The sequence below is a fragment of the Perognathus longimembris genome, chromosome 2 (genome assembly GCF_023159225.1).
Source record: "Perognathus longimembris pacificus isolate PPM17 chromosome 2, ASM2315922v1, whole genome shotgun sequence".
Classification (NCBI taxonomy): domain Eukaryota; kingdom Metazoa; phylum Chordata; class Mammalia; order Rodentia; family Heteromyidae; genus Perognathus; species Perognathus longimembris.
The window spans coordinates 93,896,022-93,919,069 of NC_063162.1; the positions used below are offsets into that span (position 1 = coordinate 93,896,022).

The following is a 23,048-nucleotide window of genomic DNA, read 5'->3' on the forward strand; positions in this document are numbered from 1 at the left end:
TATGCAGGTTGAGAAATAGAAATTAAGAAGGGATGGCTGTTTTATAGGATATACTATTCTAGATTATTTAAATATAAAACATACGTTACAGATTATATACATGAAGTTATAGCCTCAATGCAGATGATATGAACTTTCTGAACCCTGGCCCTCTAACATTCTTCAACCGATGATTCCAAATAGCTTTTTGTCCATGGGGTTTACACATATGGACACTGATTTTACTAGAAATAGAATATTTTAGAATATTTATTTATTAAGTTAAAAACCGTGAAAAATAGTAGAATTGTGAGAAGAGTAGTATTCTTTTGCACTCATGTAAATCTTTTTATGTTTTTTGAGTTGTGGCTTGGATTTAACTCAAGGCCTCTTGCTCTTGATTAGCTTTTTGTTCAATGTTTGCACTCTACAACTTGAGCAATATCTAAACTTCTGGCTTTTTGCTGATTAACTAGAGCTAAGAGTCTTATGAATTTGTCTGTCTGAAATAGGTTTGAACTTTGATTCTCAGATGTCAGCCTCCTGAGTGAGGTTTATAGGCATGAGCCATGTATAGGTGTGTGAGTATACAAGTCAACTTCTCATACTTCTTACATTCAATCTGCTGAAGTAGCACACATCCAACAGATCTGGAAATCTCTACTGTAAACTCATAAGAATATGGGAAAACAGTAAATATTTGGAGTATTTTGTGGATCACCTGAAAGCGCTTCGGAGGATTTTAGAGAAAAGAGATGTTGGATAACTTTTTATCCTCAGACAAAATTGGTTAGATAAATACAGAACCACAGGAGCATTCATTAAATGTATAAATGAGTTGCATATGCAAATGTGGTGATGTAGCATGTTGTTTCTGAAAGTCAGAGAATGGAAGGAGCTCTGGTCTTGACTCTAGAGACAATCTTTGTGTCAGGTTGATTTGGAACTAGATGTTGAGGGAGAGAAGATAAAGGGGAAGAGGATGACATAGGTGGAGGGATGGAAGAATACTATAAATACATTTCATGGATAAAAACAAATTCTTAACATTGGTGGCCAAAGGCTTACATCCATAATCCTAGCCACTCAGGAGGCTAGGATCTGAGAATTCTGGTCTTCAGGCGATCTGGATAGACAAATCCTCAAACATCTTAATTAACCAGTAAAAAGCTGTAAGTGGAGCTGTAGCTCAAGTTGTAGAGCATCTAGCTGTGAGGGGGAGGAGGTAAAGTCAAATGAGAAATTCTAAAGCCAAAAAATGAAAGTCTTAGAAATGTAAAATATCACAGAGAAACAAGAGAGAGAGAGAGAAAGAGGGAGAGAGAGAGAGAGAGAGAGAACTGAAAGAGAAAGCCAAGTATACCTGTTAAAAATTAGAAACAAAAATTTAAAAGGTTAATGATATAGAAAACAGAAACAAGATATGGGGCAAACAAAAAATATTAAGAAACTGAATAACATGAATTATTCCAATTCTTGAAACAGAAAATTTCTTTTGAAGAAAATATTTAGCATTCTAATGTTCAGCCAAAATACTAACAAGAATCAAAGCAAAGTAAGCATATATTGAGCCTCACAGTAAGGAATAACTAGGGAGTTAGCCATGAGATGCTGGGGTAGAGGAGAAAAACAAAAAAACAAAAACATAAGAGATGGGCAAGGAGTATTGTTGTGCATGATGAGAAAGGGTATTTCCAGCATTTCAAATCAACAGCAGGTCTCGACAGTAGCCAGACCATGACAACTCAATACAATAATAAAACGTGACATGATATACTGCTCTACGAATTCCTATAATCTCCGTGCTAGAATTCCTACGGTGCTTTTCTTTATAAGATTTACATAAGGAAGGGCCAACCTAACATTGACTAGTTTCCAGGCATAGAAAACAAAGTCCAAAGATAATAAATTGTATAACTTAATTTAGTTTAATCCAGGGATTACAAAATGATATTCAGGAAGATATAAGTAAGAGCTCAACTATGAAAAGCATGTACAAAGTCATAATAATATGAACTATTTACACTTGTCTAGATGAAGCTGAGAGGACACAGCAGGTCTTGGGACAGGAAATATGCCAGTGAGTAGTGATAGGAAAAAGGGAACTGAAATGTTCAACTCCCGATATCAAAGTGTGTCTTTAGTACCTCAACAAAGGATCAAGAAATATATGTGGTGCTGAGGAATCAAACCCAGGGCTTCATGTATATGAGACAAACACTTTACCACTAGGCCATATTCCCAGCCCTGAGGATCAAGAAATAATCATACAAGAATGTTTTTTGGCTGCACAAATGTAAAAATCAAAAGCGGCACTTAGGAGAGTTGAAAGAGTCTGTGGAGGAACAGACCTGCTGCTGTTAGAACACGTCTTGCAGAACTGTTTGACTATTTAAACCATGTGCTTGCATAATTTTGATAAAATTAAAACTACATTTTAAAACCAAACCGTCTGGTTTGTGCAGACTGACGGCTTGCAGTTTTCTAACAGACAGGATGGGCTGTAAGCAGTTAACACCACTTACGTCAGCTTCAGAACCAAGGAGAATGGTATTACTTGTACCAGTTGGAGTCACAGGGTTTAAGATACGATAAAGACATACACAAACTAACTAGAACAATAATCGCCACAAAGAGAGAAAAAGTCCTTTTGATTCCATAAACACAACATCATGCAGTCAAACAAAACACAACAGGATAAAATAGTATAATTAGGGTCTTATTGGGTAGAGAGGGAAGGGAAATGGCTAAGAACTCTAGAGAGGGCTGTAGGAAGGAAAATATATCTCTAAGCTATAGAAACCCTCTGGTAAGCAGAGAAAACTTTATCCTCCGGATTTAGCCAAAGGGTAATTCTTCATCCTAGGAAAAAGATGTTGTCTTTCCTGTAATACCAGAACACAGGAAATCAAAAGACCACAAGTCCTGTGACCAGCTTCAATTGAGGCCATCTCCACCATGACATTACTACATAGTTGAGTATTGACTCAGGTGGGAGATCAGATTTTGATGATTTGAAAATTACAAGCTGAAGCACTGGGAAATATGAATTGGTAAATGAGGAAAAGTCTCGGCTGTGCCAAGAATCCATGCAGAAGACTTTTTGTTTTGAATTTGAGACAACTTAAAAATTTGTCTTTGTGGAGAGAAAAAAAAGGCCTTCATTTTTCTATTATAATTTTCCAAGAGAATGCCAAGAAAAAGGAAAGGCAAAAGCAGAAAGATAACCATCGTGACTTAGGACATTTCAACAGTGATGCATTCATCAGGTCAAATGAGGTTTAGGTCACTTACAGATTGACAATTAAAGATTCCTTTTCATTTGAAACAACAATGTATTCCTGTTGTTTGTATTCTTCACTTAAATGTAAAAGAGCTGAAATGCTAACATCCTAAAACAATATGCCATGCCCCCTTCTGTATCAATTTGGCAAATCAAAACTCCCTTGAATTAGGAGAAATATAGCTAGGGTCTCACATTTATACTGTGTTGGTGAGTCACAAATGTGACATTGAATCATTAATCATAATAGCCCTTACACTGACATAGAGAAACTGGCCTGCTCCTGATATTCAACTACACTTGTGCATTACTGACCTACATTCTTTTTTTTTTTTTTTGCCAGTCCTGGGCCTTGGAGTCAGGGCCTGAGCACTGTCCCTGGCTTCTTCCCGCTCAAGGCTAGCACTCTGCCACTTGAGCCACAGCGCCGCTTCTGGCCGTTTTCTGTATATGTGTTGCTGGGGAATCGAACCTAGGGCCTCGTGTATCCGAGGCAGGCACTCTTGCCGCTAGGCTATATCCCCAGCCCCTGACCTACATTCTTAATATCAGAACTAAATAACTGGTTAGTAAATGATTTGTCTGACCTACTAATAAAAGTGATAAATAACCTAACCTGTAACTTCTAAAAGGTCACTAAGGTATAGTAAACAAACTCATATTTTCCTAAGTATAAACTCATATTCTCCTACACACACACACACACACACGCATGTTTCCCAATTAGTTCCTAACACCACTTAGTGAAAAAATCTTTGTTTTTCAGTGTTGAGAATTAAACAGAGTCTTATGCAAATGGTAAGCAACTGCTCTACCATTGAGTCATACCCCAGCCCTGGAAATCTACCAGTGATTTAAAACCAAAAGCACAGAGTTAAAATCCTCAGAAATTAATCTGAGTACAATGGTCACTTTGGATGTCTGCTATTATTCATCTCCCTTACTTTCCTATTTCTCCTGGTTTTTGATGCAATTTCTCTAAAACAAAAACCACAGAAGCCATTTCAGCTATTAAGTACTTTGTTTAGCAAAGCATAGCAATGGCCAGTGGAGGAATCTTCAAACATGCAGGTTCTCCCAGGTCACAATAACCTACCCCATTGTAACAGCAGAGTGTATTATAACAGCAGAGAAAAGCCAAAGCAAAATACTCAGGAGGAAATTCACCAGAATGAAGAGCAGAATATGAAGTTCACACAATTTTTTTCCTCCTTGTCAGCAGTTTGGCACAAAATGGCTGAAGTGTTGCTTAAACCCCCCAGCAGATCTGAGATTTATGAACTCAGATGAACTGGCAAATAAATAGTTCCTCCTTAATGCTCTCTAAGTACTCTTGGGGCATAATTTTGACCATCAAATGAATCAGAGGCAAATCTGTTCATAATTAGAGAAAAGCCTTCTCATGCCAATCTAAAGGCACGATGGCAAGGTCTGGTTCGCTTGTTCAATCATGCCTGCTGTTAGGCAAGATTGTGAGGTTTGGTTACATTACAGTCAATCAGCACCAAACTGTCTGAGGATCGTTCTGGAGACCAAGTCTGGAATGATCACCTACTTATTTTATTAGGCTGTCCCAAATCTTCATACAATAAGGTTTTGGAACTCAATTGCTCACTCCTGATAACTTCTTCATAACTCATCTGCCTTTGTGTGTGTGTGTGTGTTTGTTGAAGACTGCCTTGAACAATGAGAATGTATATGTATGCTGGACCACCTTACTATATGCTTCCAAATCCCAACAAGGAACTGCAGTAAGGACACAATTTGGGAGATTCACACAAAGTGTAACCAAAGGGAGAGAGAGGTGGCATAACTGCACTTGCACTTATAGCCAGGGATTAAAAAAAAAGAGAGAGGGTATGGAGCGACTATATCTGGTTAACTTTCAAATGTCTTCATGATTTGTGCACATGTAGCTTTTCTCAGCAGACAGGAAAAAGTTAAATTCAGTCTTACTGCTACCTAGTAACTCAAAAGCACTTCTGATTCAATGCATCAATTGTTTTGGGGTCTTACTATGGCACTAGACTTTCTATGTTAAGTGGCATGAAACATGGGCTGCAGGGGCTGCCTCAGTACTGGTAATGCCAAGCTCACAGAATGGGGGTTATCAATGAAATAGCTCAGCACTCACAGATTCTCACCTGGGACTATCTACAACATTTATTTCTCATACACTTTTCAGTCTCAACATCAATCATCTTAAAATTTTGTCTCATGTTTCCTCTTGAAAGTGTTTCCCTAATATGTTTATATCCCAGAAAACATACTTATGAAAAACTCACAATATAAGATGGTACTTTATCTAACATAGAAAGCACTTGTTTGTGCAAACCATGCATTTTTGCAAAAGTGACTTAACACAAACACATGTTTAAAATATTCCTGTGGGCTGGGAATATGGCCTAGTGGCAAGAGGCTTGCCTCTTATACATGAAGCCCTGGGTTCAATTCCCCAGCACCACATAAACAAAACAACCTTTTACCATCACCCTTCCTAATGTACTGTTCTTAGTATTGCCACTTCTGCCATTAATATCAGCAAACGCTGATGTTAAAAACTAGTCTAGGGTTTTGTTGGTGTTGCTCTTTCTCTCTCTGTTTCTTTGGTTCCTGTTCTGGAACTCAGGGCCTGGGTACTGTCCCTGAGGTTTCTTGGTTTCTTGCTCAAGATTACTTGGGCTTTAGCTCCATTTCCAGCTTTTTCTGTATTTGCTTTTTTTTTTTGGTCATTCATGGAACTTGAACTCAGGGCCTGTGCACTGCCTTTGAGCTTTTTTGCTCAAGGCTAGCACTCCACTGGTTTGATCCACAGCTCCACTTCTGATTTTTGGGTGGTTAATTGGAGTCAAGAGTCTCAATAGACTTTTCTGCCTGGCTGTGAACTGGGATCGATCCTCAGATCTTAGCTCCCTGAGTAGCTAAGATAACAGGTGTGAGCCACTAGTGCCTGGCTTACTTCCAGCTTTTTGATGGTTAGTTGGAGGTAAGGATTTCACGAACCTTCCTACTGGGGCTGGTTTTGAAACATGATCCTCAGATCTCAGCCTCACAAGTTGCTAGGATTATAGGCGGGAGCGACCTATGGCTAGCTGTATTTTTTTTTAACAGCAAGTTATTTTATTAGTTGCCTTCACTTTAGGGGTAATGATACATAACTCAGGCTAAATGGCATTGAATACTTGAGCAACTGGAAGTTAGCTCTATTGCTGGAGTAGAGGACTAGGTTCTACAGAGTACAAAAGATTAATGAGGTTAAATATGGAATATTAGAATTTTCCCACTCCAGTATTATACTTTGATCAGAACCTTAAAACTCAGGAAAATTGAGGAGAAGAGTAGAGTTGAAAGAGCTAGGGAAGAATTATGAAAAGGGTGACATTAATCAAGATGAAATGTACTCATAAACTGACATGTTGAAATGAAACCTCTCTGTACAACTACTTAAAAGACAACAAAAGAATCCAACTTTAAGTGCATGCGTGTGTGTGCGCTCGCACCCACACCCACACCCACACCCTTTACAACTTACCCCTTTTCCGAGTTTTGAACCGCTGGCCTGTTAGCACTGGCTTCTGATGCTTATTCATAAAATTTCTGAAAAACAAAAGTATACATTTAGAGAATTTGAGGTCAGTACCGGGCAAACTTAGGGAGACCCTAACTCAAAAGCAAAACATAAGCAACGAGGCTGGTAGCTCAAGTGCTTGAGCACTTGCCTAGCATGTGCAATGGCCTGGGTTCGATTCCCATCCAAAAGAATACACAAATAGCATTCTACCAAATCTTAGCCTTCTGAGTAGCTAGGATTACAAGTGTGAGCCACCAGTGCACAGCTAAACTAACTTTTAAAATACTGAGCTAGCAGCATTGAAAATGACAGAGAAAATAATCTCAGACATCAACTTTGATAGAGGTTAGATTTGAGGAGCCTATTGCTAGTGTCTTTAAAAAAAATACTCAAGTGCACTGGGCTAAGTAAGTTGTAATACAACCTTACAAAAGAATTAATTTAACTGCACTGCATTTCTGGTCCTAGATTCTACCTCTGATTAGGTGTCTATTATATCCAGATCTCTCCTCATCATTCACTGAGTTCTAGCTACACTGGTCTTGTTTAAGAGTCCAGGCAAGTTTCAGTTTCTGAGGTTCTGTATCTCTCTCAGGATGGATTTTTCCCCACCTGTAAACATGACTTACTGTCTGCCTTCAAATGTCTCCATTGCAGAGAGGTCCCCTGACTGTGCCAATAGTACTACCATCTGCCACTCTCTCTGTAGCTATCTTTTCCTTCATAGCCTTTAGCACTGAAGGTCATTTTATTATTATTTTTGCTTGTCTAGTTCTTCTACCAGAGTGTAAACCTTAACGAGGATAAGAACTTTGCAGGTTTTACTCAATTATGTATGTTTAACATCTAAAATCTATGAGAAGTTTAAGCATTTAATGAATGATTAATTCATTAAATATCTAATAATTACACACTGATATATAAGGAGATATAGATAGATAGATAGATGGCACACAGTTAGTAGGACAAAAACAACTTGTATAAAGAGTAGAAACTATAGCTCTGGCAAAGCCTGGGGGTATATATACTATGCTTTACTCTGCAAAGAAATTTCAGAAGAATTAAAAAAACAGATGAAAGATGTACCTTTTGACAATTGAGCTTGTTGGTATAAATATTATAAACTGAAAATATATTTAGATTGCTTAAATTATGAAGACCACACCATCAAGAAAATTTGCTGTATTCAAATAAATTATTTCATTGCTTCTCAAAGCTTAGTATTCAGTTTATAAAACCAATCTTATTTTCCAGGACCAGGGACCTTGCTCAATGGTACTGTACTTGCTTAGCCTGTTCACAGCCCTGGACTCTATTCCCCAGACAAAACTATACAATGCTCTATCATTGGAAAATTAACCATTTCTTTTTTTTTTTTTTTTTTGGCCAGTCCTGGGCCTTGGACTCAGGGCCTGAGCACTGTCCCTGGCTTCTTCCCGCTCAAGGCTAGCACTCTGCCACTTGAGCCACAGCGCCGCTTCTGGCCGTTTTCTGTATATGTGGTGCTGGGGAATCGAACCTAGGGCCTCGTGTATCCGAGGCAGGCACTCTTGCCACTAGGCTATATCCCCAGCCCCTAACCATTTCTTAAAATGGAAGGCAATTACAAATAGAGTGACAAACATCAAAGTAATTTAACTAGCTGAGTTTACTACAAAGTAAAATAAATTTAATACATCTTGATTTGAGATACTGACGTCAGAATCAACACCCTGAAAACATGTGTCAATAAAATCATCACAATTCAAGACCTGAAAAAGTGATGGCTCTATATGTATGCACCACAAATGCAGATATTGCAACACTTATTGAAAATTTTTCCTGTTGCCGTTTTCATCAGTCACATTTAGATCAGTAAACATTTACTTCGTATAAAAGTGAGCCAGGCACCAGGGGCTCATGTATTTAATCCTAGCTACTCAGGAGGCAGAGGGTTTGAAGCCAGCAGGGAAAGGAAAGTCCAATTAACTACCAAGAAACCCAGAAGTGGCTAAAATGGTAGAGTGCTAGCCTTGAGCAAAAAAACCTTAGGAACAGTATCCAGGCCCTGAAGTTCAAGCCTCAGGACTAGCACACAAATATACACACCCAAATCCAAAATATGTTTACTTGGTACAAATGTGATGCCTTGTATATGTCCATACCACAAAAAGGTATTGTTTTAGCAAAACAGAGTCCAAACAACCAGGCATGGCTTCTGTGGACAAATGTAGGCAGTTACTGTTTGCAAAAGGTTCCCCCCTCCCAATTAATTAAAAAGAATTCAATTTACCCACTGTAATCACTTTCACAATAAAAATTTAAAAAAATCCATGGAATTCAAATATGAGATCTCTTTAAAACTTTTGCTTTTGATCTAGAATACTAACTCAGATTTTCCTGATTAACTCTACCTGTCTGCCTTGTTTTTTCTCCATCTCTCTTTTTAAACTTAATGCAGAAATGTCACCACATTATGGGAGAGAACCTTTAGTTTTTATACTTCCTCAGATGGAAAAGCAAAAGTTTTTTTTCATAGCTCAATTACAGGGGCTTACTTTTCATATTCTCATATACTCTATGTGAAGAATAGTATAATAACATATAAATATAAATGCAAAGATTTAACACAAACAAAATTTGAAGCAAAAACAAAAAAACTCATCATGTAAAGACTAAATGAAGACCATCTATTCACCAACAGTACCTAAGGTTTAGCTGTTACTATTTGGGGCAGAGGCACAGCTTCCCTCTAAATTTAGCTCTCCACACTACATAGTAATCTGTTCCAGCAAGGGTCAGCCTTTATAAGGTCCTTACTGAGCCATTATAAAAGCCTGGGCCTCAGAGAAGCCAGGACAATCTGAATAATAATAATAATAGAAACAGGGCTAGATAAAGCCTTGAAAAATAACAAAGAAAAACACTAATCAAGACAATTTTATTAGGCCACTGTCAAGAACTTGTATTTATTCCATTGCACTAAAATTTAAAATAAACTAAGTAAAGACTCATATGTTATATATCCGCGTTTAATCAAATCCTTAAAGATAAATTCTTCTGGAGTATAAACTATCATGTTTTGGCACCTATTTTTTTTAAGTAAAAAATGTACTCATTACCTGACTTATGGAATGGTAAACCCATCAACATTCTACTAATAGTGATGAAATATCATTTTAAACAGTAATGCAAAATAAACAAACAAAAAAAAAAACACCTTGTGCACTAAACACATGGAAACTACATAACCTCCCAATCCACCAAAATGGAACAACTCCATGGGCTACCTAGTGAGACCCTGTCTTAAAAGTAAGTAGGTGGGCACTGGTTGCTTACACCTATAAATCCTAGCTACTCAGCAGGCTGAGATCTGAGGATCATGGTTGGAAAATAGCCCAGGCAGGAAAGTCCATGAGGCTCTTATCTCCAAATAATTACCAAAATGCTGGAAGTTGAGCTGTGGTTTTAGAGCCTGAATTAAAGTCCCAGGACCAGCAGAAACAAACAAGCAGGCAAATAATCAACAGTGCTAGGGTTTGTTCTTAGGACCTAGTACAAACAAACAAACCCCTTCCCCTCGGTTTAAGCACTTCATATGTCATCTAGGAGACGATCCTCTAGCTACCAGTTTCCTCTGCCCTATCTACTTGGGGTTCCCTTTCCTGTTTATAATTGACCCATTCAATTACTTTGTACATAGAGAGAAAAACATTCATGCTTTCCCTCCCTTCTTTCTTAGAAAGGGCCATAAATCAAGGAAAGTGTACAGATGGATCTGAAAAGCATCAAAGCCCTTCGTATAATGATACAAATAGGAAAGGATGACTATAGAATAGCATGTCATAAAACTAGACACTCCAGTGGCTTACTGTTAAGTGTTTCTGTAGCCCTTACTACAGGGCTTTGCTTAAAAATAACAGTATATCTAATAATGTTTTAAAGTAGTAATCCTGGCCAGGCACTGGTGGCTCACACCTGTAATCCTAGCTACTCATGAGGCAGTGATCTGTGGACTGTGGTTCAAAGCCATCCCAGGCAGAAAAGTCCATGAGACTCTTATCTCCAATTAACCACCAAAAAGCCAGAAGTGGAGCTGTCTTAAGTGGTAGAGCAGTAGCATTGAGCAAAAAAGCTCATGGACACGACTCAAGCCCCCATGGTAAAGCCCCAGGATCAGTTAATAGGAATTTTTTCATTACGGCCAAGGTAGAACATGTTTCACCAACACAGATGCTCAACAAATAATGAGCCATTCCCTGAAGAAATACTTTGTGTTCAGCAGCAAGTTTCAAGAACTCTTTATTCCATACTCTAAATGAGTGAATCAACTTACCACACAAAGAACTTAAAATTACTCATAATTATAAGCAATTCTCCTTTCTATTAAGGCTAAAACTGCCAGAATAAGCATCAAGAAATCCTTTACAGAACATGTCAGATCCAGGATACCTCTGGGAGCCAAGTTCTCTCAAATGAAATAAAAACAATGATATTGGCACTAAAGGTTTAAATTATTAACACTCTAGACCAATCAATTAAATATCTGCCTATAATACCACAGCACAAGGTGTTGCCCATATTAATACAGTGTATTAACTTGCTTAAAGTCTTTATCATGATTTTGTAAATGATAGCATATTCATAATCAAAATCATCTAGCCTCTGCAAAAAGCTTCATCAAATATCCTAACAAGTTCTATTCAAGTTATAGTATTGGAAAAAATTCAGACTTAAAATAGCAGATAGTCTAGGTTTAAAAGAAAAAGCAGGGCTGGGGATATGGCCTAGTGGCAAGAGTGCTTGCCTCTAATACATGAAACCCTGTGTTCGATTCCCCAGCACCACATATACAGAAAACGGCCAGAAGTGGCGCTGTGGCTCAAGTGGCAGAGTGCTAGCCTTGAGCAAGAAGAAGCCAGGGACAGTGCTCAGGCCCTGAGTCCAAGGCCCAGAACTGGCCAAAAAAAAAAAAGAAAAAGCATTTTAAGAAAGACTCTCAATAAGCCTTTAGTACAAAAATATTGCTGCTACATTCACATTTTCATTCTTATCCTTATTAATAGAAAATAAAAAATACTTTTGTTAGAAAGTATGAAATTTAATAAATTCTTCTAAAATTCACAAACACATTTTTCAGTGGTGGACTTTTAAATAAATGTGTAAGCACATTACCTTATAAGGGAAAGACTATCTAAACCTAAGCCCAAGGGAACTAGCTATGTTCTACTAAAATTTAAATTAAAAAAAGGAATTCTGATCTGGCTATAAAAACAATATTAAAAAAACACAAAATTACATTACACTAAATCTCTCTTAAGAAAAGATACACATCAAGACAAAGCGTGCATTTTCGTGTTTCCAAACCATTTCCTAATAAACCTACGTTCTGAATGTTTTTTTTGGGGGGGGGGAGTTATTTAAAATGATATAATTAACATTTCAACAGTTCCTTAAAGTTTCCATGTGGCTCACCAGTGATCCTAGCTTCGCAGGAAGTGGAGGTCTGAGGATCTCGGTTTGAAGCCAGCCTGAGAAGTAAAGTCTATGAGACTCTTTATCTCCACTGAAGCACACCAAAAATAAAAGCCAGAAATGAAGATGTGGTCCAAGTGGTAGAGAGTTAGTTTTGAGAACAAAAGGTCAGGGGCAGTGCTCAGGCCTGGAGTTCAAGACCCAGGTTTGGCCAAAAAAATAATCTGTGTAAAATCTTCAGATACAGAAACAAGGCAATTACACAGTGTCACTTGCTTGCTTCCAATGAAACATTATTCAAAAAAATTGCTTATAACTCAATTCCTAATTTGTGCTTTTACTTAACCAATCAACTCCTCATTATCTGTAAGAATACGCTTAGGGTAGGGTGCACACTCTCTCCAGTCTTTACTCTTTCCTTGGATGGAGTCCCTACCAGCAGGACCAAGCCATTCACTCTCCTAGACACCCCTCTTGTTCAAGTCATTCTTCTGTTTCTCAACACTTGTAAACATTGAAACCCACACAACACCCACATCACTGAATCCTTGGTATTTAGACAACCTATTCCTCAAACTAAATGAGTGAATTTTGATGTTAAAAAGCCCTGAAAACGTTGGCCCTAGATAAGACCCTCAGAACCTTTGTCTACCTTGTAACATTGTTATGACTGAAGTAGTAAAGCCTGAAAAATGAGTAAACAATGCCAAGAAACAAGCAATTATTCAATGATTAAATGTCCAGCTGGGGCTTAAATATACTTATTGATGCATATTTTACAGTATTTTTATTGGTCAGGTAAACAGTAGTCTCACCCAAATATAATTGATAATTTCACCCCCAAGGACCATATGGCAATGTCTGCAGGCAGCTTTAGTCATTTCTAGAAAAGAAGGGTAAGTGTAATGGAATCCAGATTTAAAGAAAACAGCTTATCACTACACAAAGAGCAGTAAATGAAGAGAAAGGAAAGCCTTTCTTTCAGAAGAAAGCCAACTAATTAACAGAAAGAGGCAATAATGAATTAAAAAACTTGTCATTTTGCAATTATCACACTAAAAAATGATTCATGCAAGCTTTATGCTAAATCTGGAAGAACCAGCACAGGGCACAAGTGCATGTTAACTAAGAGGATATTTATATAGCCTCAAAGTCCCTTCCTACAAGCTAGGAAAGGAAACAACACACATTAGAGAGACAAGATCAGCCCTTACTTAAGAGGCAATGACTTCATATCTTCAGATATCTTCAAAGGATCTGCACTGGGAAGAACATGATATATGATAAAGCACACGGAATAACATGAGACCTGAATCTAATCATGAATGTCTACCTTGGAATATTCTTCCAATCAATATGTCTGTATTCTTCAAAAATGGCAATGGTTGTAAAAAAACCAAACCAAAACAAACAACACGACTAAATAACTGTTTCAAATTAAAAGATGGCCCCAAAGGACATAATTAATATAACCATGCTGTCTACATATTAAATATATTGATTATTGTTGAATTGTGGTTGTATAAGTACCTTATTCTGAGGAAACACATACTAAAACAGGAGATAAATTATATAAAACCTAATCTCAAATTGCTCAGAAATTAAACATATGTATGTATGTATGTATGTATGTATATAGTCAAGAAGCAAAGGCAAACACAGGAAGCAAGAGACATTTTAGGGAATTAAGTCTAACATGAGGAATGATTTAGGGAACAGGAAAAGCCCAGGAAATAAAACCCCATAACTCTCCAAGCCCCTCAGAACTGGCTTAGCTGTAATGTGAGAAATAACTCAGCTATGTGGCAACATACTCAAGGAAAAAGCAAATTAACTCTATGAACCTGGTTGTAATAAATACTTTGGTTAACATATTTTCTTCTATTTTTCCTTACACAAGGAAAAAAGAATACTTAATGCCTTTGTTGCTATATCAGAAAAGGAGATTCGGGCTGGGAATATGGCCTAGTGGCAAGAGTACTTGCCTCATATACATGAAGCCCTAAATTCAATCCCCCAGCACCACATATATAGAAAACAGCCAGACAGGATATTTTCTCTGTAACACATGAGCAGAATGCAGGAAAAACTGGCCAATGTACCACCAATACAACATCCATTTATTAAAGTGTGTTCATAGCTGTACTTACTCTGAAACAACATTAGGTATAAAAACAATTAGATTTCTTGTTTTATTTAAAAAAAAAAAAGAAAGAAAACAGCCAGAAGTGGCACTGTGGCTCAAGTGGCAGAGTGCTAGCCTTGAGCAAAAAGAAGCCAGGGATAGTGCTCAGGCCCTGAGTCCAAGCCCCAGGACTGGCAAAAAAAAAAAAAAGGAGATTCTTTAACCTAATACACACACCCCTAAACTACCTGAATCCTGGTGTTAGCCAACCATGATTGGCTTATCCACACTCTGTACCACCTGTGTTATTCCTGCCATGGAACTATTTCTCCACAGTTCAATGTCCATAGAGAAATGTAAAAATGAAACTTCATGAAAAGAATGAAGTCAAAGTGGGGGAAAAGTATTCGTGTAAAATAAGACATGAGGCTTTTAAAGAAAAAGAATTCTAACTTCTGCTATTTAAGTTAATCACTGTTTGATGGTGATCACAAAAGGAGAATATCAGTGTGTGAGGGTTTAGTCTTAGGAAATTATATTTATGAGTAAAATCTATTAAGAAAAATTATGTACTCATTTTGAGGCTAAGAGGTGTCTCTACTTCTACATTCAATTATATCTTATCTCCAGACACACATTATTGTGTGTGTGTGTGTGTGTGTTTATGTATTTGCCAGAGTCTGAATTCAGGGTTTTATGCTTGCTAGGCTGAAGCTCTTTCCCTTCACTTCTAGCCTTGGATTTTTCTGCTAACTGGAGATGGAATCTATTGAACTTTTCTTCCCCTCACTTGGCCTCAATCCAAGGTCTTTCAGATCTCAGCCTCCTGAGTATCCTAGGATCATATGCATGAGCCACCAGTGCCTGGCTCTGTTATGTATTTATTTAAAAATATAGACAAGAAGCAAGAGTAAGTAATCGAGCAGAGTTAAGTACTTTTAATAAAAAATGATGGATGACTGTAAACCAAGAAGACTGTCTTCCATATATGACATTGAAAGGTAATAAACACTTTTCAAAAACAATTTCAAGTATGTGTATTGTTAAAGTTTCAATAGAGTAAACACATATTTTACAAAGTGCTGACTTGAGGGCTCATATCTTCCAAGAACCTGGGTATACTGCATTTATTGTGTGGGTTTATTTCATTAAATAAGTTATATAATTCATTAATTATAATGCTTAACAATTATTTATTTTTTATTTTTATTTTTTGGCCAGTCCTGGGCTTTGGACTCAGGGCCTGAGCACCATCCCTGGCTTCTTCCCGCTCAAGGCTAGCACTCTGCCACCTGAGCCACAGCGCCCCTTCTGGCCGTTTTCCATATGTGTGGTACTGGGGAATCCAACCGAGAGCTTCATGTGTAGGAGGCAAGCACTCTTGCCACTAGGCCATATTCCCAGCCCCAACAATTATAACAATGTGAAAGTAAACACTTATAGAGAGAATAGTTGCTTTACAAATGAAAACCCATTCTTTGGGAAATATGTACAAACAGAAAAAAATTACTTAAAAAACCTATCAGTTCTAATATTCCATTAATATGGTATCTTGGTTCAATTGGGAAGTCAGAGGACAAGCTATTAAACTAAGAAGGGTTTTGACTAAAGAGGAGAGGAAAATGGAATCTTCTGAAGAAAAAAAGTCCTACACTCTAACCAATGGAAGAAACAAAATAAAACAAACCCCATGGTAATGGTTGTAGACCATGCCTCTAATCTCAGGTCCTCAAGAGGTGAGGATCAGAGAAAATCCTGGGTTCAAGGCCATCCCTGTGGTCCCAGCACAGGTGGGAGAAAAGTAGTCCAAGGAAAAACCTGAGACCCTATTCGAAAAATAACCCAAAGTAAAAAAGAGATGGAGATGACTCAAATGGTAAAATACTTTCCTAGCATGCACAAGGTGGAGCTCGGATTTTAGTTATCAGCACCAAAAACAAAACAAAACAAAACAAAAAAAGCCCCAAACAAATAAATAATTTAAAAAACTCACTCAAATCCATAGACCATGATAATAGATTTTCAAAAAGCCCAATAATGGTGGTAGGGGCACGAGTCCAAACATTTACTCACTTATTAGTTCTCTCAACCAATAAAGTTCTGCTCCATCCTCCCTGCTCAAGCCTGTTTAGCAAAGGAAACTGGACTTGAAAAGCTAGACACACACACACACACACACACACACACACACACGCCATACATGTTGCACAATAAGAACATGAATTAATACTAAATGGGGTGCACCCACCAATAATAAGAGACTACTTTCTCTGAAACCATTTCATAGGAGTAGATCCTATAAATATTCTACAAATTCAATTTAAAGGTGTGTGGTGGTGATGAGACTAGTGGAGTACTAAAACTTGTTCACATTTTTAACACAATTCAAATATACAAGGTATTATTTGTGAAATACATCTGGTTTGGTGCTAGGAACAACAGAAACCAAAACGGGTGAATTTCGTGGTGTTTGCTCTCTGTTTCTTCTCTCTTGCTATTCTACTTGAGTCATAGGTCCACTTATGGCTTTTTTGGTGACTAATTGGTGATAAGATCTTCTTATCTCACAACTTTCTGCCCAGGCTAGCTTCAACCTATGATTCTCAAACCTCGGACTCCTGATTGAGTTAGGATTGCAGTATGAGGCACTGGTGCCCAGTGGCACTTACTTTCTAGAAGGTGAAATTTTGTCCAAAGCAGTAGCAACAACAACAACAAAAATGGCAGCAAGAGGATATAAGCAGAATGATCTCTAATATGTCAGAATATGTCCCATCACACATTGGAGTTGCAGTTGTGTTTATTAATAATGCTTTAATAACCATGTGGTTTTATTTTTGTAATTAAAACCAACACCCATAAAGAATGGAGCACTTTGAAACTTTGTCCTGCATTTAGGCTGTCAAATTGACACCTCAGATAAAGACTGGCAAAGTCAAACCATTTGTTTGAGGTGATGCACTTAGTTTTTGAGCTGGTGGAACAGGTGAGATGCAAGCAGAAAGACCCCTGCCCATTAAAATGACATAGATGGGAGAGTGCGGGCCAGAACCTGACGCACTGTCTGGACTCAGCGCTCTTTGAAAGAGCCCAAGTTATTTCACTGTCTTGGAAAGTTATTTATACAATTCCTGAAGGCAGCCTTTTCATTATTTGCTTCACAGATTTTTGTAGTTTGGAATTAGATAGAGTAGAGCATAAATATTAATTCAAGGTCTAGTTCAGCACTTAGATGAATTGAATTAGCATATGCTGCCTCTGAAATACTGATAGCTCTCCATAAAGCGTTATTAAGGAAAGCAGCCACTTAACTTTAGTGAAAGGATTTAATTAAAATACTGTCTCTTAGGGGCATACAAATATTAGGAAATTTATGGCACCATGATTGCTGTAACACTGTCGGATTCCATTTTTATTTAAATTATTTCCTGCATAGGCTCAACATGAACAAAACCACAACCTTCACATTCTCAAACACCAGTGCTACATCCTTTCTTCTCTAGCCAGTAGTTTCCTCTGCCCTATCTACTTGGCGTCCCCTTTCCTGTTTATAATTGACCCATTCAATTACCTTGTACATAGAGAGAAAAACATTCATGCTCCCCCCCCCTTTCCTAGAAAGGGCCATAAATCAAGGAAAGTGTACAGATGGATCTGAAAAGCATCAAAGCCCTTCATATAATGATACAAATAGGAAAGGATGACTATAGAATAGCATATCATAAAACTGGACACTCTATAGTGACTTACTGTTAAGTGTTTCTGTAGCCCAGGGCTTTGCTTAAAAATAACAGTATATCTAATAATGTTTTAAAGTAGTAATCCTGGCCAGGCACTGGCGGCTCACACCCGTAATCCTAGCTACTCAGAAGGCTGATATCGGAGGAGTACAGTTCAAAGCCAGCCTGGGCAGGAAAGTCTCCATGAGATTCTCTCATCTCGAATTATCTACCAGAAAACTGGAAGTGACACTGTGGTTCAAAGTGGTAAAATGCTAGCCTTGAACAAAAGAGCTGAGGGATAGAGCCCAGGCCCTGAATTCAAGCTCCATGATCAGCCAAAACAAACAAACAAGGGACATGATACGTCCTTATTTATAACATCATTATCTTTTTCCTTGTTTTTGATATAAACAGAAAAATCTCAAGGAACACCTAATATTAAATAAAAATCAAGAAGGAACATGAGAACTTTGTCTCTCGTATTGGAAAAAGGAATGGTGCAGTGAGCTATCTTAATCTATTTTTCTTTCAAAGCAGATAGCTTACAAATATGACTATCTGAGCATTCCTGGCACTCTTCACTCAACACATGCCAAATTTAGAACAAGCCAAATCATTCCATGTGGCACCTAACTAACTGCCCACAAGATCTTGCTGACGATGTCTATGGCCTCAATGTGGGGACAGCAGGGACGGCTGACAATGGGAGTATTCTTGAGAATGCCCTGCTTACATAGGTAGATTTTTGTATTAAATAATGTCCTCTGAGAACTCTTTACACAAAGACATGTGAAAAATAATGCTGAAACTATCTAAAACATGAAATAATTGCTTGAGGTAGTGCTAGGGATCCAACCCAAGCTACGAGCATGCTGAGCATGCTAGGTAAGCTTTCTACCACTGAGTCACACTTTCATGTTCTTATCCTAACAATGCTGATTTTGCTCACAATAGATCTGTACTCCTCTGAGAATGCCTTCTGAGTTGTTGATTAGACAAAGTGATAGGAAAATCAGTACCAGCACTGTATTCACATCTTGACTGTCTCAGCTAAACCAAGACATGTTGCATATTGTCTTCAGACTTATCTACAAATTACTTTGTCAATTTCCCAAAAAGTTGGAGAAGCAATTGCTAGGTTGATAGTCAAACCTATGAAACAGGCACTAGGTAAGGCCACCTAGCTTTTAGTTGTGTTTAGAAATTAACATGTGATGTGATGTCTTTATGGGAATTCACTGTTCATAAGATAATCCTTTGTAGATTTATGTATCACTGTGTTACTGCTAAAATGAATAATTGTATATTAGAAGCTAAACTCTAAGTGTAAAGAAAGAATATTTGTATTCATGTTTTTGTAGGTTATATAAAACACACAAAACACATTTTAAGGGGCTGTAATACTTCTAAATTTTCATTTTAAAAGCCTATGGAAAAGACCAAACATATGGAAAATTTTGAGCTTATGCCCAAATAGAATAGTATAACGAAGCTATCACACTCACAATATAGTCAACTGTATCTCATTTGTATTCTTACTCGTTTCTGTCCCCTAATGTCACTGAATTATATTACAGTGAATCTCAAATGTCATATTCTGTTCTGAAATAATTCACAACATATCTCTGTTAAAAGACCTTTTGAAGATACAAAAATGTATAAAACTATTTTCAAGATTCTTAACATCACCAAGTTTCCAGTCAGATGTATTAAATGTAAGTCAAAGTCAAATGTCAAGAAAAATAATACCTTAAAAGATATACTCGAGCCTCAAAGATGAACTTTACTTTTATACAACTATGTAATAGTAATAAAATAAAATTTAACTCTAAAATAAAAAGGAACTAGTACTCTCTTAAAGCAGGGAGCTGGAGACCAGGAGCTTCAGTGCAGGAAACTGAGTAATATGCAGATATTCTCACATATGTCATACGATTATTTTTTTTTCTTGCTTGACAGCACTCATTAGAAAAAAAAAATCAAGAAGCTTGAAATTCAAAACATTTCACAACTTTTGCCCTTGGTTATGGCTGAATGTGCTTAGTGCCACATCATCTCACGTTGCCAGGAAGGATTAGTCAAGATGACAAATAAATTCACCTAAAATAACTTAAGAGATCAAATGCTTACAACTCAGCAGGCACTGCCTGATACACTAAATTCACCAAACGGCTGTATTGTGAGAAGAAATAAATTCAACCCAGTTATTTGTAAGTCTCCAATGAGAAGGACCCCCCAAAATAAGCAAAAAACCCCAATGGAATATGATATGAAAGGTACCTTTGTTATATTAGGAATTCAGAAGCAATTCAGAAGCAATGATGTTAATTGGAGTGTAAGGGGGTGTGTGTGGCCAGGGTCCACAAGAAAGCAGGATGTATGTCAATACTGTTAATATCATTTCCTGTGCAGATTGTCCTTGTTGAGAACCACAAATAAATGTGTTTTCTAGCGTATCTCCCCTACCCTCTTCACTGGACAGGGTGGGAAAAGTGAGCATGAAATCTGAATGAGTCCCCAACACTTAAATAGAATGTTGCAAGATGACTAGTTTATCAGCTGGGAGAAGGAAGAAAAGGGAGGTTTTTCCAGGAAGAGAAATCAGGAACAAAGAGGTGGAAATTACTGGCAGGTTAGGGAAGCAGCGGTGTGGTGACCTTAGGGCACAAAGTGTAGGAGGGGCTGGTTGACTGGAAATGCATGAGGGGACCACAGTTGGAGCCCCTTCCCAGGCCAAGGGGCCAGAGGCCAGGGGAGACTACTCACAGGATGATGGGTGCAGTGTTTACTGAATTCCTTGAACTAGTCCCAATTGGGAGATGTGAGGGAGAAGCCAGGGTACTAAGGAATCTCCCCAACAAAAGGTCAGGGGAAGTTTAGGATGGTGTTGGTAGAAAAAGAGGTGACAAGACACATGTAAGAATATTCCAGACGTTCCAAAAACAATTATTTTTTGAAAGATAAAGACTCAGAAGAGTGTATAATTCAATTTCTATTATGCATATGTTAATATGTCCATCCTCATTTCTGTTAAAAATACTCAGAAGTATTACATATATGCTACAAAGACATTTGCCAGTCAGAAGAATGTATGATCTCCCCTTACTGTCAGAACAGTGGAAGACAAAAGGTTTTAAATACAGCCAATCTAGGTTCTAATTTCAGCACCTAACTGTGGGTGGTTGTGAGCAAATTGATTTTTTATTTTTTTCTCTTATTTTCATAAATAGGGATAATGTTGGCTAATTCTTGGGTTATTAAGACAAATGATTAAACTAATTCTACGCAAGGCATCTGGTAGAGTATCTGTAACAGACTAAATACCCAATATGATGAGCTGTTTTATTACCAATAAAACTTCTTTGCTGTGAATACATTTTAATAAGCTCATTAGCTAATCTGATTCCTACATTAAATATTTACGGTGTACAAGTTCATGTAATTCCTTTGATGAACACTACTATCCTTTAAGAATTTGCTTCTAGAAATCCAAAAACAACACATGGATTTATCTGCATCTCTAGGCAAAAGATTTCCTTTGTCCTTAAATGTCATTGACGCAAACTTGACTGAAGTCACTGTATGCATAGAAGACTGAATACCAACCAGGTGTGAAGAAAGCACCAAGGGAATAGATAATAAGTTGTTATCCTCTAGGAACTGATAACCCCAGTGAGACAAACAGGTGTGACCTTCAAATAACCATGGCCCAGATTTGGCATTAGAGATGGAAATACTGGCAGTAAAGTTCTCAATGCTGCCTATGCCTCAGCTGGTTAGATGTTATTAAATCACATGCTGAGGTTACTCCTCTAGCCTTTTCTTAGGTTTGTGGGTTCCTTTAGCATGATACATTATATATCAATTGTAATCCTGGTAGTATAAGCAGTCTTAAGTGTTACAAAATACTGGTCACTCTCTAAAGCCCCATTACTGATTTGAACAGCCTCTTCATTATTAAAGCATCATCAAACAAAAGTTGCTTTGTTATACATTGAGATGAATAATTTCAATCCATTTTCATGTGAAATGTTCTGGCAAAGATCTGCTCTTCCCTTCCCTTTCCCAAAGCTGAAGCTGGGGTTGGGGGCAGGGAGGGAGATGGGAAGCTGATGGGAAGATTTAAAAAAAGAAAATTAAAACCAAGAGATAATAAAGAACACCTTCCCTGTGTTTTTCAGAATGGCCAGTAAAGGCTTTGAGTAAAATGAAGGAGGAAGGCTGGAGGCAAAAGGAAAAATACATTTCACTTTATATATGGTATTGTGAAAGAGAGGCCCAGGAAATGTTTAACAAAAACCATCTACCTAATTATTCAAATATTTCTCTGACACAGATGGGTCTCCAGAGAAACATCAATACTAGCCTGTAGAGAAACAACAATGCAACTGTAAATAATAGTTTCTAAAAAAGCTTTCAAGGCGGATGCAAATATGTGGTGGAAGTGCTTCTATGAAGGGCAGACCTACACATTTTAACAAGCACGCCTGAATCACAGGAGGGGACACTGATATTTATCCCTCATCTACCTGTGGTGGAACCCTGAAGCCGCACAGCTGAATGAAGGTTGGATTAAGAGGCTAATCTAAGACTATATATAGACAGCAACACCAATTTAATCTCCGCCCTCTCCACACTCCCCCTCCCGATTTCCATAAATCTCAAGATCTGAGTTACAAAGAGGCTGGGAACTCTCGCGGAGCGAAGAGGCCCTACCTCCCCACCCCCTCCTCCAGGCTGTCTCTCCTAAACGAAGTATGAGAGCAAGTGTAATTTGCTTCCCAAACATCCCTAACAGGAACCACTGGGCAATCCGGTCCGGTTTTCGTCTATAGCTACCAGAGGCCAAGAGGAGATGACAAGTAGTTGGGGGGAGGGGGCGGTTTTCAGTGGGTGAGGTGGGGGAAGGAGAGG

At 37.8% G+C, this 23,048-nt stretch overlaps 1 protein-coding gene across 1 annotated transcript in view; it reads right to left on the minus strand.

Annotated features, from left to right (window-relative positions):
• Positions 1-23,048, minus strand: part of LOC125346854 (eIF5-mimic protein 1) — a 57,361-nt gene that overhangs the window by 33,705 nt on the left and 608 nt on the right. The window contains exon 2 of the mRNA XM_048339744.1: positions 6,795-6,859. Within this exon, the coding sequence (XP_048195701.1) occupies positions 6,795-6,852 (58 nt within the window). The 5' untranslated portion in view covers positions 6,853-6,859. The remainder of the gene's footprint in view (positions 1-6,794; positions 6,860-23,048) is intronic.